The sequence below is a fragment of the Grampus griseus genome, assembly GCF_964374135.1.
Source record: "Grampus griseus genome assembly, chromosome: 2".
Taxonomy (NCBI): domain Eukaryota; kingdom Metazoa; phylum Chordata; class Mammalia; order Artiodactyla; family Delphinidae; genus Grampus; species Grampus griseus.
In genome coordinates, this window is record NC_139018.1 from 67,650,011 (window position 1) to 67,669,617 (window position 19,607).

The 19,607-nt window shown below is 37.3% G+C and overlaps 1 protein-coding gene across 6 annotated transcripts in view; it reads right to left on the reverse strand.

The window, feature by feature from the left end:
• Positions 1-19,472, reverse strand: part of SCFD1 (sec1 family domain containing 1) — a gene marked incomplete at its 5' end in the record, with an annotated part of 133,274 nt that extends 113,802 nt beyond the window's left edge. For 5 of the 6 annotated variants that reach the window (XR_014296330.1, XR_014296331.1, XR_014296332.1 and 2 more), the window contains 4 exons: positions 3,721-3,811; positions 6,704-6,792; positions 15,908-15,978; positions 19,415-19,472. Coding sequence is in view for 2 of the 6 variants with exons in the window: in XM_082647827.1 (XP_082503953.1) it covers positions 3,721-3,811; positions 6,704-6,792; positions 15,908-15,978; positions 19,415-19,472 (309 nt within the window). Of the gene's footprint in view, positions 1-3,720; positions 3,812-6,703; positions 6,793-15,907; positions 15,979-19,414 lie in introns of those variants that run through there. The other variant, XM_082647828.1, reaches the window with a different exon arrangement.
• Between the last annotated feature and the right edge of the window lie 135 nt (positions 19,473-19,607).

A 19,607-nucleotide genomic window follows, 5' to 3' on the forward strand; every position in this document is an offset into this window, starting at 1 on the left:
GTGGTGCTGGTGGGATGAATTGGGAGATTGGGATTGACATATATAAACTAATATGTATAAAATACATAACTAATAAGAACCTGCTGTATAAAAAATTAATTTAATTTAAAAAAAGGAAAATGTAATACATTAATAAACAAAAATCTCAATTAAATAGAGTTGGGAGACCAGAAGGGTGAGCTCTCACACCCTCTGATGATAGAACCTAACAGGAAGAAGAAAGACTCCTTGCCTGGCAAGGACTCAGCCAATGCAAAGCCATGAGCTCTTTGTTTTAGTTATGGTCTGTATATTTTCACACTGGACTGATGACTTCCCTTGAAGACAGACTACCTCTTTTGTGGCTAAAGTCTTTTTAGAAAAGGTTATCCTTACCTGGGGAACTCCTCTAGAACTCTGAAGTACCCATCTTACTGGCCAAGTGTTTTGACAAGTCCTTTTCCTCTCTATATAAGTGTTCTCCTTCCTTTGCCATGCTGGGACTTGCATGTGGTTTGGCATGGTTGCAGACCCCAAATTGCAATTCTCTGCTAATACTGAATAAACCCATCTTTGCTGGAGAAATATTTGGCAGTGTTTTTGTCTCAGGTCAACAGCAGTCTATGTGCTAGCACGTGCACTGCTAATGGGTTAGTCACTGTTTCTATGCTTTTTCAGTGGGCAGAGTAAGGAAATCCTTTTTTTTTTTTTTTAAGGAGATAATATATCATGAGTTCATACTGATATTTCCAATTCAAGTTTAAGAGTATAGGGTTATTTCTTAACCTCTGATTTTCTATTTCCATCTGTTTTCTCTCACACTAAAAAAAACAAAAACAAAAAAATAAAAAACTTGCCACAAAGCAAGACAGGGTGGTACTGGCATAAGGACAGACACAGAAATCAATGGAAAAGAACTGACAGTCCAGAAATAAACCAATTTATCTATTCTTAATTAATTTCCGACAAGGCTGCCAAGACTGTTCATTGGGGAAAGAACAGTCTCTTCAAAAAAGGATGCTGGGAGGGGCTTCCCTGGGGGCACAGTGGTTGAGAGTCTGCCTGCTAATGCAGGGGAGACGGGTTCGAGCCCTGGTCTGGGAGGATCCCACATGCCGCGGAGCAACTAGGCCTGTGAGCCACAAGTACTGAGCCTGTACGTCTGGAGCCTGTGCTCCGCAACAAGAGAGGCCGCGATAGTGAGAGGCCCATGCACTGCGATGAAGAGTGGCCCCGTATACCGCGATGAAGAGTGGTCCCCGCTTGCCACAACTAGAGAAAGCCCTCGCACAGAAACGAAGACCCAACACAGCAAAAATAAATAAATTAATTAACAAACTCCTACCCCCAACATCAAAAAAAAAAAAAAGGATGCTGGGAGAACTGGATAGCCACATGCAAAAGAATGAAGTTGGATACCTACCTTATAGCACATATAAAAATTAACTCAAAAACTATCAAATACCTAAATACAAGCCCCCAAACTATAAAAATCTTCAAATAAAACAGAGATTTAGCAATGGTTTCTTTTTCTAAGAAATACACATTTATTTGTATTTTCAATACAAGTTCAGTAGCAATTATGAGCTGGCAATGGTTTCTTAAATATGACACCAAAAGCACAGGCAACTAAAGAAAAAATGAAATTAAGTTTAAAACCAAAATTAAAAATTTTTGTACTCCACAGGATACTATTAAGAAAGTGAAAAGATAACCCACAGGATGGGAGAAAACATCTGCAAATAATATACTTGATAAAGGTCCAGTATTCAAAATATATAAAGTACTCTAACAACAATGAAAAGACAACCCAATTTAAAACTGGACAAGGGATCTGAATTGACATTTCTCCAAAGATACAAACTGCCAATAAACACATGAAAAGATGCTTAATATCATTAGTCATCAGGGAATGCAAATCAAAACCACAGCGAGATACCATTTTACACCCAGTAGGATGACTACAATCAAAATGTCAGATAATAAGAAGTACTGGCAAGGATCTGGAGGAACTGGAACACTCAAACACTGCTGGAGGGAATACAAAATGATGCAACCACCTCGGAAAATAGTCTGGCAATTCCTCAAAAGGTTAACCATGGTGTTATCATTTAATGTGGCAATTCCATTCCTAGGTGTTCATGGACACAGGAGAAATGAAAACATATGCCTACACAGAAATTTGTACACAAATGTTTATAGTAGCATTACTTACAACAGCCAAAAGGTGGAAACAACCCAAATGATAAATGGATAAACAAAATTTGGTATATCCATACAATGGAATATTATTTAGCAATAAAAAGCAAAGAAGTACTGATAACATCTACAGTATGGATGAATTTTGAAAACATTATGCTAAGAAAAAGAAGCCAGATACAACAGACCATGTATATGATTCCATTCATATGCAATATGCTGAACAGGCAAATATACAGAAACAAATAGTACCTTAGGGATGGGGGTTCAGGGGTTGGGGATGTAATAGTTAAGGTGATGAAAATGCTCTTTAATTCATTATGGTGATGGTTGCACACTTGTGCGAATATACTAAAAACCAATGAATTGCATAATTTGTACACTTTGGGTAAATTGTACGGTATGTAAATTATATGTCAATAAAGATGTTTTAAAACAAGGAAAGAAGAAGGGATTGGTAAATCGTACTTCTTTTAAAAATGGCATAGTTGTTGGGTTTATGCAGGGTAAAAGAGAAAGCTGGGCATTATTAGCTCTATAGGACACAAAATATGTGACCTTCACTAACAAACAAAGTAATTTGATTCAACAGTCAATAACAAGTAAAGATGCTTGTGACTTAACAGCAGACACCGTTAGCTACCTATCCAATATCTATTTTCCCCTTCTTCCTTGCTAAAAGAATACAGATTTTATTTGGGGGTGACAATACACTAAACTAAATATTAACTTTTGTGGCCTCCCCTGACGCTAATTCTATCCAGTGAGACATAAATGAAAGTCTTCTGGGAGCTTCTGGGAAAGCTTAGCTTTCCTGACCAAAATCAACAGTCAGGACTGGCATAGTTAATTTCTCCCTTCTTCTTACCCTGAACATATATTGTGATGTCTAAAGTTGCAGCTGCCATCTTGCATCCGTGAAGCAAGGAGCAAGACAGTGAACAACAACAAACTAAAGATGACAGCTCAAAAAGACAGAGGGGGCTTGGATCTTTGATTACTTTAAAGAGCTGCTATACCAAGCTGGACTTCCTATTCAGACTTTCTATTATCTTAGAAAAATAAAACCTTATTTTTAAAAGCTCATATAGTTAGGTTTTCTGTTTTTTAAAGCCAGACTCAGTCTCAATCAAAATAATGCTTCCTCAGCCAAAAAATTTTAAATCTTTCAGTCTATTTAAAATTCAAAGATAGTCTCAAAAATCGAAGTGGGAGGGCTTCCCTGGTGGCGCAGTGGTTGAGAGTCCGCCTGCCGATGCAGGGGACACGGGTTCGTGCCCTGGTCCGGGAAGATCCCACATGCCGCAGAGCGGCTGGGCCCGTGAGCCATGGCCGCTGAGCCTGCGCGTCCGGAGCCTGTGCTCCGCAACGGGAGAGGCCACAACAGTGAGAGGCCCGTGTACCACCAAAAAAAAAAAATCGAAGTGGGAAATTGGGTTAAGAAAATTTCTGATATTTCACACTGGACATCTAAGATTTTTTTTTTTTGAAAAAAAATCTGTTTCCACCTTCAAGAATAAGGAAAATAAGAACTCATATTACCTGACACATTCTGTCAATATTTTCTTCAGTTGGCATTACGAAGTACACTGCAGGAACATCTGGAATAGGATCTCGATCAGAGTGCAAAAGCCTAGGACACATAAAGAATATAAAACTCACTTTTTCTTAGTCACTTATCTAAAAAGATAGCTAAAAATTTTATAGTATTTCTCAAACTAGTTCACCAGTTCAAGGACAGTGACCAGTACTGTAAAAGTTCTTGCTGCAATTAATTATTTAACCCAGCTTTCTCCTTATATCAATGTTAATATTATTTATTAGTAAGATCCTAATCTCAGTCTTCATTTCCTCTACTCCAATCACCTTATTTCTCATACCTCTTATGGTCAGTCTCTTCTACCAATATTCTCCTTGAATGAGAACTAAAGCACATTCAAAATCAATTTTATTCCCATTTTTCATAGAAATATGGTGGGGGGGAGGTAAGTGGGAGGAAAGTACAGTTCTCTGAGAGGGAAAACAGAAAGCTGGAACTATCTTTAGAAGCAATGAAAATATTTAACCATAAATAAAATAAAATATATTTTTTAAATGAAAGGTATATGAATGCTTCCTTAAAACTTTAAGACCATCTATATTGTTCTACCTGTTGCTTCATAAGAGAATGCATAAGGGATCGGCTAAGCATCTTATTGATTGTACCACTTGATAGTTTTCTCTTTTACAATTCAGAAAGTATATTCATTCAAATATCCCAATATCAACTGAGAAAATATCTTTATGCTCCATTGTAAGATTTCACCATGCTTATATCAGGAAATATGAGAAATGTTCTATTTCTACAATATTCTAGTCATCCTTCTATACGCAATATTCCATAAACAGTCTACATACATCCTTCTATACATACAATTATTTCAGTCATCCTTATAAAGGAGAGAGTCAAAGAGGCACATGCTGCCAGTGAGTCTGCATTTGATAACTTTTTTCCCTCTGTTTGGCTGCTGCTAACACAAGAAGGATTATAATGTGCTGGCAGCCATTGTTTGTTGTCTTCTTACACTGGCTGTCCAACTACCTAAAGGGCTACAACCACCATTTCATGTTCTGGAAACCTGTAATTATTGTTTCCTACAAATCAGCCTAAACCAGCTTGCAGAATATAAAGTAACTGATGAAGTATTCTCCAGCAAAAAAGGAAGAACAGTCAGAGGCACGGTGCACAGGAATTTACCAGAATAGCTGTGTAATCCTTTCATGCTCTGATGGCAATAGCAACAGGTGGGCAGCAAGAATGCACAACTCTCAAACTGGCAGAATACCTTGTCACTCCTTAAGGAAGTACTGAGGCCTCACTTTTATTAGTCACTGTTTCTGAGCCACTATGGTTCAGTAGACAAACAGCCCAGAAACAGTGGTCAAGCAATCTGGCCACAACTCTGTTATTAATTACCTGTACAATAATGGGACAATCACTCGAACTCTACAAACTTTAGTCTTTTTATTAGTAAAATAAAATAAAGGAGTTAAAGAGTAAGGTAGCAATAGTAACCAATGCTTATAATAAACCATCATTTTCAAGGATGGCATCAAGGGTAACTCCAGTTTAGGTCATAAGCATTAACATGTCACCACCAACAAATGTGTAGATTAAGTCTGACATAAAAACAAGAGGAAGAACCTGCCAAATACCACGTTTCATCAAACCTAAGGTGCTATCAATTTTAAAACATATTATTAAAACAGGCAGAAAATGCTGCCAATTAAACTATGTCATGGCATTATTAAGGAGATAGACCTTAATTTCAGAAATACTAAATTAAAAAGTATATTTTAGAATTAATGCAATATTCTATTAATTTAAAACAAATATTCAATATAAAATTTAAGAGTTTAACAAGATTCTGATACCCTACTCACTGGAAATCTAAAACCACATTCCCAATAAAAGAGCACACTATAATTCAATATATTAAAATATCACAGAATGAAAACTGATTATAACATCATCAAAAAACAAAATGCAACTAAGTTAGAACACTGTAAAACTGGACTCCTTCAGTACATAAAAGTATTAGTAGCTATTCATGTATACAGCCCCTCTTTAAATGTTCTATTGTTCTATTAGGCCAAGTCTACAAAGTAATGCAATTTGTTTTATTCATCAGACATATCATAAGGAATATAATCAAATAAATTTAGTAGTTAGGAAGACAACATAGATAGCTCCCTATGGTGATTAAGTCATTACTTCCTAATTACTTAAATTTTTCATATTAATGATATACTAATTTAGATATTCCTCTTTTTAAAAAGTGTATTTGAATTAAAGAAATAAAAAATTTTCAGAGCTGAACGAGAACTTGAAACAACCAGTTCTTTTCCTTTACATAAGAGAGTAAACCAGTCTGTAGGAAAAGACACAAAAGAGAAAATTTAAATTATGAAATTTTAAATTCTAAGACTGAGGATTATTTTTAACTTCAGAAATAAAGGGTTGAATAAAACAAGATAATGGAAAAAATGTTCTCTATATGCAAGTACTATAACCTAATACTATTTTCTTAATAAATGTCCCTTAGTAATTTGATTTCAGGGTGGCTAAAGACATTTTAAAAAATGTATTTGAGGGATTTCCCTGGTGGCGTAATACTTAAGAATCCGCCTGCCAATGCAGGGGACATGGGTTCGAGCCCTGGTCCGGGAAGATCCCACATGCCTCAGAGCAACTAAGCCCGTGCGTCACAACTACTGAGCCTGCGCTCTAGAGGCCATGCGCCACAACTACTGAAAGCCACGCGCCTAGAGCCTGTGCTTCACAACAAGAGAAGCCAACGCAGTGAGAAGCCTGTGCGCTGCAACAAAGAGTAGCCCCCGCTTGCCAGAACTAAAGAAAGCCCGTGCGCAGCAACAAAGACCCAATGCAGCCAAAAATAAATAAGATACAAATAAATTGATTAAAACAAAAGAAAACAATGTATTTGAAAACAGATGCCATTACTAGAAACATGTTAAAACTCACAGATGCAGAGTGATTCCCATGTCTCTCAGCTCCTTCACAGATAGCAGAGGAGAGATGATATCTTGGCCAAATCTGTCATAAATGAGCACCTAGCAGAAGCAAAACAAAAGTCATGCGTTAGTTTAAACATTATTATCAGTGAACAGTCAACAGAGAACCCAATATTAAGATAATGTTCAAGTACATTTTATTTTAATATACTGAATTCTTATACTTACCTCAATTTAATATTTTCCATAATTATTTACCAAAATGTCCATTCATCTAGTAATCCATTCTTAAAAGCATTATTACTTGGGCTAAAATAAATTATTACATAAATTTTTTCTTATAAAATACTTTTTCTAAGTTGAAAAACATACCAGAGACTATAAAATCTTCATCTTAGGTTATAATAAAGGACTTGGAACATACAGCAGACTCACTTACACTCCCCTATCCCATTCACATATATCCTTTCTAAAAAGAGAAGTAAAAATTAGTCACTCTCAAAACTAATGCTTAACAAGTTCCAAGACTGTAAAGAAAATTTAGTAATTTAAGCATCTCATGCATTTCCTCACATTGTGAAAGTGTTAAAACTGACACCTCTGATGAGTAGTAAGTATTCCAACTGGGTCTTCTAACTCAGAATTAGTTTTAGAGTTAAGGCAAATAAAAGAGACACTTCAACTAATAGGTGTTTTCCACTACTACATCAATAATTCTTAATGGAGTAAGAAATTGCTAATGAGAGGATGAAACATGCTGTCATACAAAAACATGGTTTGTTTGAATGCCAGCATTTCCTTTAGAAAAGCTAAAAATCTTCCTGCTCCAGTTACAAAAGGCTGGATGTTATATCCTTCAAAAATCTTCCTTCCTTACACCTCAATATATCTGTATTATTAATCTTGTGATAGAGAAGTGATGGGTAGGGAAAGCATCTGACACAAATCTACACCCCAGAAATTCTCAAGTTATTTAATTCAAATGCTGAACATAGGCACTAGAAAGAATAAACAAGTATAGCTTATGCAAAGGGCAATAAGAAGATGACTACAAATAAACAGGAAGGAAGAGGAAAATGAGGGGATACACTAAAGCTTAAATTATAAATCATTTTTCAGATGACTTTAATCACCTTTAGAGTTAACCTAAAGGACTTACCAGGACTCATGAGAGTTTTCAAAACATCCCAAACTGTAACCAAGTTGGTCTGTTCTTGATTCTTACAAAGAGAGAAGTATAAACTGACGATAATCTAACAAGTTTAGACCTAATCAACTGTATTATAATCTCTTTGAAGAAAAAGAAACAGTGAGCATGAGGTTTAGAATGAAGGAGCTCAAAGAATAGGAATTTTAAAAGATTCTCCAGCATTTCTCAAAGGAAAAAGATTATAGATTGCTTTCTGGTCCAATTAACATTTTTACTGACAGTTTTATATATCATAAATTAATGAAACGGCATTCTGGGTTACAGATCACTCTCTCATTAGTTGGTTAAAATGGACCAGTATCCCTAAGTCTGAGTAACCTTAAGAAAGCTTGCAAGATCAAAATTCTGGATTTGTAAAGTTAAGGAACAAAACTTCAACTGGAGTAAAGACCTATCAGTGAGGCCCCACCTAAGAAATCAGCTGAATTCTCTAGATGAATATTATTATCACTGCCTGTGCCATTCCATAAAATATTTATCAAAGAGGATTCATATTTTCTCCCATTCTGCAGGTTGTCTTTTCATTTTGTTGATGGTTTCCTTGGCTGTGCAAAAGCTTTTAAGTTTGATTAGGTCCCATTTGGTAATTTTTTAATTTCCTTTGCCTTGGGAGATTGATAAGAAAATACTGCTATGATTTATGTCAGAGAATGTTTTGCCTATATTCTCTTCTAGGAGTTTTATGGTGTCATGTCTTACATTTAGGTCTTTAAACCATTTTGAACTTATTTTTGTATATGGTATGAGGGAATGTTATAATTTCACTGATTTACATGTACCTGTCCATCACTTGTTGAAGACACTGTCTTTTCTCCATTGTATGTTCTTGCCTCCTTTGTCACAGATTAATTGACCGTAGGTGTGTGGGTCTCTTTCTGGGCTCTCTATTCTGATCCATTGATCTATTTGTCTGTTTTTGTGCCAATACCATGCTGTTAGATTACTGTAACTTTGTAGTATTGTCTGAAGTCTGGGAGGGTTACACCTCCAGCTCTGTTCTTTCTTCTCAGGATTGCTTTGGCAATTCTGGGTCTTTTGTGGTTCCATATAAATTTTAGGATTATTAGTTCTGTGAAAAACGTTATGAGAGAAAATATTTGCAAATAATGCGACCAACAATGGGTTAATATCCAAAATATACTAACAGCTTATACAACTCAATATCAAAAACACCAACAACTCAATCAAAAAATGGGCAAAAGATCTAAATAGACATCTCTCCAAAGAAGACATACAGATGGCAAACAGGCACATGAAAAGATGCTCAACACCACTAATCATTAGAGAAATGCATATCAAAACTACAATGAGGTATCGCCTCACATTGGTCAGAATGCCTATCATCATAAAGTTGACAAATAAATGCTGCAGAGAGTGTGGAGAAAACGGAACCCTCTTACACTGCTGGTGGTAATGTAAACTGGTACAGCCACTATGGAAAACAGTACAGAGGTTCCTTAAAAAGCTAAAAATAGAGCTACAATATGATCCAGGATTCCCACTCCTGGGTATATATCTGGAAAAGATGAAAACTCTAATTTGAAAAGATATATGTACCCCAATGTTCATAGCAGCACTATTTACAATAGCCAAGATGTGGAAAAAACCCAAGTGCCCATAAACAGATGACTGGTTTAAGAGGATGTGGTATGAGGAGAAACAAGAAGAACTACAATCCTGCAGCCTATGGAACAAAAACCACATTCACAGAAAGACAGACAAAATGAAAAGGCAGAGGGCTATGTACCAGATGAAGGAACAAGATAAAACCCCAGAAAAACAATAAATGAAGTGGAGATAGGCAACCTGCCAGAAAAAGAATTCAGAATGATAGTGAAGATGATCTAGGACCTCGGAAAAAGAATGGAGCAAAGATCAAGATGATGCAAAAAATGTTTAACAAAGACCTAGAAGAATTAAAGAACAAACAAACAGAGATGAACAATATGATAATTGAAATGAAAAATACACTAGAAGGAATCAAGCAGAATAACTGAGGCAGAAGAATGGGTAAGTGACCTGAAAGAATGGTGGAATTCACAGCCGCAGAACAAAATTAAGAAAAAGAATGAAAAGAAATGAAGACAGCATAAGAGACCTCTGGGACAACATTGAACACAACAACATTCACATTATAGGGGTTCCAGAAGGAGAAGAGATAGAGAAAAGGACCCGAGAAAATATTTGAAGAGATTATAGTCAAAAACATTCCCTAACATGGGAAAGGAAATAGCCACCCAAGTCCAGGAAGCACAGAGAGTCCCAGGCAGGATAAACCCAAGAAGAAACATGCTGAGACACATAGTAATCAAATTGGCAAAAATTAAAGGCAAAGAAAAATTATTGAAAGCAACAAGGGAAAAACGACAAATAACATACAAGGGAACTCCCATAAGGTTAACAGCTGATTTCTCAGCAGAAATTCTACAAGCCAGAAGGGAGTGGCACGATATATTTAAAGTGATGAAAGGGAAGAACCTACAACCAAGTTTACTCAACCCAGCAAGGATCTCATTCAGATTCGAAGGAGAAATCAAAAGCTCTACAGCGGCCATCGCTCATGGGCCCAGCCGCCCCGCGGCATGTGGGATTCTCCCGGACCGGGGCTCAAACCCGCATCCCCTGCATTGGCAGGCGGACTCCCATGCACTGTGCCACCAGGGAAGCTGTGACAGGGCGAGAGAGAGCCATGGACATATATACACTAACAAACGTAAGGTAGATAGCTAGTGGGAAGTAGCCGCATGGAACAGGGATATTGGCTCAGTGCTTTGTGACCGCCTGGAGGGGTGGGATAGGGAGGGTGGGAGGGAGGGAGACGCAAGAGGGAAGAGATATGGGAACATATGTATATGTATAACTGATTCACTTTGTTATAAAGCAGAAACTAACACACCATTGTAAAGCAATTATACCCCAATAAAGATGTTAAAAAAAAAAAAAAGCTCTACAGACAAGCAAAACCTACGAGAATTCAGCACCACAAAACCAGCTCTACAACAAATGCTAAAGGAACTTCTCTGAGTGGGAAACACAACAGAAGAAAAGGACCTACAAAAAAACCCAAAACAATTAAGAGAAGAGTAATAGGAACATATGTATCGATAATTACCTTAAATGTGAATGGATTAAATATTCGAACCAAAAGACACAGGTTTGCTGAATGGATACAAAAACAAGACCCATATGTATGCTATCTACAAGAGACCCACTTCAGACCTAGGGACACATATAGACTGAAAGTGAGGGGATGGAAAATGATATCCCATAAAAATGGAGATCAAAAGAAAGCTAGAGTAGCAATACTCATATCAGACAAAATAGACTTTAAAATAGAGAATGTTGGGGCTTCCCTGGTGGGGCAGTGGTTCAGAGTCCGCCTGCCGATGCAGGGACACGGGTTCGTGCCCCGGTCCGAGAAGATCCCACATGCCGCGGAGCAGCTGGGCCCATGAGCCATGGCAGCTGAGCCTGCGCGTCCGGAGCCTGTGCTCCGCAACAGGAGAGGCAACAACAGTGAGAGGCCCACGTACCGCAAAAACAAAAAAAAAAAACAAAAAAAATGTTACAAGAGACAAGGAAGGATCATTACTACATAATGATCAAGGGATCAAGAAGAGATAACAATTAGAAATACATATGCACCCAACATAGGAGCACCTCAATACATAAGGCAAATGCTAACAGCTATACAAGAGGAAATCAACAGTAACACAATAATAGTGGGGGACTTCAACACCTCACTTACACCAATGAACAGATCATCCAGACAGAAAATTAATAAGGAAACACAAAGCTTTAAATAACACAATAGACCACATAGACTTAATTGATATCTGTAGGACATTCCATCAGAAAACAGCAGACTACACTTTCTTCTCAAGTGCACATGGAACATTCTCCAGGATAGATCACATCTTGGTTCACAAATCAAGCCTTGGTAAATTTAAGAAAATGGAAATCATATCAAGCATCTTTTCTGACCACAACGCTATGAGATTAGAAATGAATTACAGGGGAAAAAAAACCCCCGTAAAAATCAAAAACACATGGAGGCTAAACAATACATTACTAAATAACCAAGATATCACTGAAGAAATCAAAGAGGAAATCAAGAAATACCTAGAGACAAATGACAGCAAAAACATGACGGTCCAAAACCTATGGGAAGTAGCAAGAGCAGTTCTAAGACGGAAGTTTATAGCAATACAATCCTACCTCAAGAAACAAGAAAAATCTCAAATAAACAATCTAATCTTACACCTAAAGGAACTATAGAAAGAAAAACAAACAAAATTCAAAGTTAGTAGAAGGAAAGAAATCATAAAGATCAAAGCAGAAATAAAAGGAATAGGAACAAAGAAAACAATATCAAAGATCAATAAAATTAAAAGCTGGTTCTTTGAGAAGATAAACAAAATTGATAAACCTTTAGCCAAACTCATCAAGAAAAAGAGAGAGAGGACTCAAATCAATAAAATTAGAAATGAAAAGGGAGAAATTACAACGGACACCGGAGAAATACAAAGCATCGTAGGAGACTACTACAAGGAACTCTATGCCAATAAAATGGACAACCTGAAAGAAATGGCCCAATTCTTAGAAAGGTAACCTTCCAAGACCGAAGCAGGAAGAAATAGAAAACATGAACAGACCAATCACAAGTAATGAAATCGAAACTGTGATTAAAAATCTTCCAACAAACTAAAGTCCAGGACCAGATGGCTTCACAGGGGAATTCTATCAAACATTTAGAGAAGAGCTAACACCTATCCTTCTCAAACTCTTCAAAAAACTGCAGAGGAAGGAACACTACGAAACTCATTCTATGAGGTCATCATCACCCTGATAGCAAAACCAGACAAAGATACCACAAAAAAAGAAAATTACAGACCAATATCAGTGATGAATATAGACGCAAAAATCCTCAACAAAATACTAGCAAACAAAATCCAAAAACACATTAAAAGGATCATACACCATGATCAAATAGGATTTAGCCCAGGGATGCAAGGATTCTTCAACGTATGCAAATCAATCAATGTGATACACCATATTAACAAACTGAAGAATAAAAACCATGTGGTCTTCTCAATAGATGCAGAAAAAGCTTTTGACAAAAATCAACACCCATTTCTGATAAAAACTCTCCAGAAAGTGGGCATAGAGGGAAGCTACCTCAACATAATAGAAGCCATATGTGACAAACCCACAGCAAATATCATTCTCAATGATGAAAAACTGAAAGCATTTCCTCTAAGATCAGGAAATAGACAAGGATGTCCACTTTTGCCACCATTATTCAACATAGTTTTGGAAGTCCTAGCCATGGCAATCAGAGAAGAAAAAGAAATAAAAGAAATACAAGTTGGAAAAGAAAAAGTAAAACTGTCACTGTTTGCAGATGACATGATACTACACATAGATAATCCTAAAGATGCCACCAGAAAACTAATAGAGCTAATCAATGAATCTGGTAAAGTTGCAGGATACAAAATTAATGCACAGAAATCTCTTGCATTACTATACACTAACAACAAAAGATCAGAAATAGAAATTAAGGAAAAGATCCCATTCACCACTGTAACAAAAAGAATAAAATACCTAGGAATAAACCTACCTAAGGAGGTAAAAGACCTGTACTCAGAAAACTATAAGACACTGATGAGAGAAATCAAAGATGACACAAACAGACGGACAGATATACCATGTTGTTGGATTGGAAGAATCAACATTGTGAAAAAGACTATACTACCCAAAGCAGTCTACAGATTCAATGCAATCCCTATCAAATTACCAATGGCATTTTTTAAAGAACTAAAACAGAAAGTGTTAAAATTTGTATGGAGACACAAAAGACCCTGAATAGCCAATGCAGACTTGAGGGGAAAAAACGGAGCTGGAGGGATCAGGCTCCCTGACTTCAGACTATACCACAAAGCTACAGTCATCAAGACAGTATGGTACTGGCACAAAAAAAGAAATATAGATCAATGGAACAGGATAGAAAGCCCAGAAATAAACCCATGCACCTATGGTCAATTAAGCTGTGATAAAGGAGGCAAGAATATACAGTGGAGAAAAGACAGTCTCTTCAATAAGTGGTGCTGGGAAAACTGGACAGCTTCATGTAAAATGAAATTAGAACACTCCCTAACACCATATACAAAAATAAACTCAAAATGGATTAAAGACCTAAATGTAAGACTGGACACCATAAAACTCTTAGAGGAAAACATACGAAGAACACTCTCTGACATAAGTCACAGCAAGAACCTTTTGACCCACCTCCTAGAGTAATGGAAATAAAAACAAAAATAAACAAATGAGACCTAATGAAACTTAAAAGCTTTTGCACAGCAAAGGAAACCATAAACAAGACGAAAAGACAACCCTCAGAATGGGAGAAAATATTTGTAAACGAATTAATGGACAAAGGATTAATCTCCAAACTATATAAAAAGCTCATGCAGCTCAATATAAAAAACAAACAAACAACCCAATCAAAAAATGGGCAGAAGACCTAAATAGACAATTCTCCAAAGAAGACATACAAATGGCCACAGGCACATGAAAAGCTGCGCAACATCACGAATTATTAGAGAAATGCAAATCAAAACTACAACAAGTTATCACCTCACACCCGTTAGAAAGGGCATCATCAGAAAATCTACAAACAACAAATGCTGGAGAGGGTGTGGAGAAAAGGGAACCCTCTTGCACTGTTGGTGGGAATGTAAACTGATACAGCCCCTATGGAGGACAGCCTTAAAAAACTAAAAGCAGAATTACCATATGACCCAGCAATCCCACTACTGGGCATATACCCAGAGAAAACCATAATTCAAAAAGAGTCATGTACCCCAATGTTCATTGCAGCACTATTTACAATACCCAGGTCATGGAAGCAACCTAAATGCCCATCGACAGACGAATGGATAAAGCAGATATGGTACGTATATACAATGGAATATTACTCAGCCATAAAAAGGAATGAAATTGGGTCATTTGTAGAGACGTGGATGGACCTAGAGAGTGTCATAGGGAGTGAAGCAAGACAGAAAGGGAAAAACAAATACCGTATATTAACACATATATATGGAATCTAGAAAAATGGCACTGATGAACCGGTTTGCAAGGCAGAAATAGAGACACAGATGTAGAGAACCAACGTATGGACACCAAGGGGGGAAAGCGGGGTGGGGAGGGGGGTGGTCGTGGTGGCGGGATGAATTGGAAGATTGGGATTGACATATATACACTAATATGTATAAAACAGAGAACTAATAAGAACCTGCTATATAAAAAACAAATAAATAAAATTAAATTCAAAAATAAAATCAAATTTTTCCCAATACTGGGAAAAAAAAAAGAGGATGTGGTATATATATACAATGGAATATTAGTCAGTCATAAAAAAGAATGAAATATTGCTATTTGCAGCAAGATGGATGGACCTAGAGAATATCACACTAAGTTAAGTAAGTCAGAGAGAGAAAGACAAATATTATATCACTTATATGTGGAATCTAAAAAATAATAGAAATGAATCTATATAAAAAATAGAAACAGACTCACAGACATAGGAAACAAACTTATGGTTACCAAATGGGAAAGGGAAGGGGGTGAGGGATAAATCAGGAGTACAGATTAACAAACTACTGTATGTAAAATAGATACACAACAAGCATTTACTATATAACGTATGGAAATACATTCAATATCTTGTAATAACCTATAATGGAAAATAATCTGAAAAAATTCTGTATGTATAACTGAATCACTTTGCTGTACACCTGAAACGAACACAATATTGTACATCAACTATACTTCAGTTTAAAAAAAGAAGATTCACATTAATAAGCCATGCTAAGTAAAAGTGAAATATTCAGGCATTACAACTAAAATGTGCTACTGTTCAGTATTAACAAGAAATTCCCTCTAATCACCACCAATAAGGGCCGAGAGAAAGAAAATAATCCCCATTAACATAAAGTCTCTTACCTTCCATACTGGTTCTCCAGTGCTGTTTTTAATATGAGGCACATTAAAATTCAACATACGTTTCAAAGCCACTGGAAATGAAAACAGTCTTATTAAATATTACCAATGTTTTTAGGATTTCACTTTTCCACCACACTTATTACTTATTACCTCAAAACAAAATGCACAAATCACTCTAGTAAAACTGATTAATCAATATTAATGCATATGTAGAAGTAGGGTCAGACTTTGTAAGACAGTTTCATCAACAACTAAAGGGATATTGTCTGGGAGATTTTCTAATTTAAGCATCTTTGCCCAGATTAAAATGTGAAAAATGTTCAGGAAGAAGCCTTTTCCATGTCTCCTGATGATACCACACTACGTTTTATATAGATGCAAAAAGAAATCGTCAATCACGACCTTGCAGTGGCCTCGATAGATAACTGGTGCTGTTGTCTATTTACTGTGTGGCTGAAAGCATAGATTTTTAAGTTTTTCTAAAAACAAAAATCCTCTATGATATATTTAATTGGTTCATATTTAAATGGTTTAAAACCTAAATACAGCAGATCTATTTTTTAGTTATCCTGGAGTGCATTCTACGGCCAATTATCCTGTCAGATTCACTAGTGAGACTTTCCTATAGATGTGGTACGTAACTGATAACTCCTGCTTAAAAAATACACAATTCTATAATCATAGCAGTTACGCTCTATGTCTTATAGTATTTTGTGGTTTTTACTGCTCATCTGTTCATGTGTTACAGAAGACTCAGAAATATTTTCTAAGGGAAATAAAAATCTTGATACACTTTTATGTGAAGTTGAGATGGCCAAATATTCAAGGGAGGGTAGTAGTTATCTGATTAAATGTTTAAATGATTGGTAATCCTAAAATCTACTTGGTTGTTTTTTTGTTGTTGTTGTTGTTGTTTTGCGTTACGCGGGCCTCTCACTGCTGTGGTCTCTCCCGTTGCGGAGCACAGGCTCCGGACGCGCAGGCTCAGCAGCCATGGCTCACGGGCCCAGCCGCTCCGCGGCATGTGGGATCCTCCCGGACCGGGGCACGAACCCGTGTCCCCTGAATTGGCAGGCGGACTCCCAACCACTGTGCCACCAGGGAAGCCCCCTTGGTTGATTTTTAAAAAGCATTTGGATTAGGTTTTATTAAGTAATACAGAATAATCTACAAGCTAAACACCTACCAGAGAAGATTATAATACTCAAATCACCTGCGTATCAATTTACAGCATATTCACTCACTAGAAAAACTTCTATTAAATGCTTATTTCTTGAAGCAGATTAAAATAATAAGAGATTGCACATCAGTAATATATTTATATATACATAGAGATACGGAGGTGATTTGTTGGTAAAATGTTAGTACCTAATGTCCAGCCAATTATATACATCGCCCAGGGCTTCCCTGGTGGCGCAGTGGTTGAGAGTCCGCCTGCCGATGCAGGGGACACGGATTCGTGCCTGAGTCCGGGAAGATCCCACATGCCGCGGAGCGGCTGGGCCCGTGAGCCATGGCCACTGAGCCTGCGCATCCAGAGCCTGTGCTCCGCAACGGGGGAGGCCACAACAGTGAGAGGCCCGCGTACCGCAAAAAAAAAAAAAAAAAAAAAAAAAAAAAATATATATATATATATATACACACTTCGCCCATAATTTAGACCTACTTCAGAAGCTCACAGATATTACAATAGTTCACAGAGGACACCTAGGAAGAATCACAGCCTGTGGTGCATATGAGTTCCAGGTACATGGTGCTCTCCAGAGCTTCGCTAACTGAAAGAAGCCCATATCAGCAGATATTCCCACGTTTGCCTTCTCAGCTCCATCTTGGTGAATTTCCCCATTTCTGAGCCTTGGCTAACTTGTTAACAGGGATTCTGACACAATGGATTTGTTAATAAAGTACATGGCCTAAGACTCAATTGTGATTTATTTCCCAAAACATTCTCAATAGGCATCAGGGAAATGTTTACTTGTCCTACTATAGCACATAGTTTACCTTTCTCTCAAAGTAAGACAGAACTCAACTGGAGTACTAATTTGATAAACCTGGCATAACCTATGGAGTAATGATGTGAAATCTTGCTACAATGAAGTTTATTTCTGCAGAAATCCATATTATACTACTAGACTTTAACATTCTACAAAGTTTCTGCATATAAAAATTACCATCCAAATTTCATTTTTCAGAAAGCTCCTTTGTATTGGTACAGAGTCTCCCTTAACATGTTTTTATTTTAATATGTAGTATGACCTAATTCATTGAGGTTCATTAAGCTGTCAGAACCATACTGCAAAGACAAGTGGGGCTTCTATTTGCTTACACAGATAAAATGAATGGCAGTTATTTCCCAAATTTTATTTGGACTTTCATATATTTAAGTTACACCTGACTTCATCTGATAGCTTACACTACATTATCTATTGGGGAAATGCAGAACACAACTCATTATGCACTGTGTCGTTAGTAGATTGAAGTCTATCATTAATTTTTCTTTGAATTGCAAAGGAAAGAATCAAGTACAGCCAAAATCCTTTCTGTAGGTCATATTAATTATAACCAGTTATATTCCTATTCCGATTTATATGCAAAAGAACATAATTAAAAGAGACAGAACTTCCAAATATGCAAATTCTTAATGGCTTATCTCTATTAGCTTCTCAGAATTAATAGTATGCCAACTTTCAAGACAATTAGCTAACAGGTATAAACCAAGTTGCCATCAGAAGTTTCCAAAAAATAAGGCAAAACTAAAATTATCTAAGGTGGAAAAAATATCAAAGCTCAAGGGAAAGAATATGTATTTTTTAAAACCATACTTCACGGTATAAATGGAAGCTATATAACCATGCTCTGTTAAACATGAAACTAATAAGGCGTAGTTTAAAAACACTAATTTGCCAAATAATTAAAATGGGAAAGGTATTAATTCATTCGTTTTGCCATTCTTATATCCCATTCCCGCATGCTGAAGACGGAAATCTTTATCACAAGGCGTTTCTCTTCAGGTACCCCCAAAGACTGGTCCACAGGAGACAAATGGCAGAATGTAATCTGCTCTGAAAAGAGCATCTAAATTTGTAACTGTGGTGTAAGTGCCGAAAATGAAACTCTCAACATTAAAATGGGAGAGAACTTAACCACGCGCAGAAACAAACCCGAAGACCTCGTAAGTGGCAAGGGCTGGAAATGCCAGGTGTCAGATCTGGTCGCCATGGCCTTTTGAGGCCCAGTAGGAAAGAGACAAGAGCAGGACCGCAGCAACCCGCTCACCCCTGAAGCCCCTTCTCCGGCACATCTGAGAGCCGAGTTCTCAAGCTAATGGCATCTCTTCCCTAAAAACTCAAAAGGGGAAGGTCTCTCGATGGTCTGAGAACGGGATTAAGCTATTGGAGGTCCGTCTCCGAACTGCACGCACCGCGACCGAGTGAGGGCGACAAGAAGAGGAATATGTCCTCACGGCAAGCACAAAACCGCAGGAAAGAGAAGGGAATAAGCCGGTACCTGTTTGTCTCTCTCGAATACTGGCTGCTGCGGCCGCCGCCATCTTGGCTCCCACCATACACTGCCCGGCTGGAGAGCGGAGCCCGATCATGACGTGGCCGCCCCGACCGCCCCGGAAGCAAAAATCGGAGGGGCGGGACCATAGAAAGCCGAACCCCGCCTCCTCCAGGGTGACCCTCCCATTCTCTCAGCT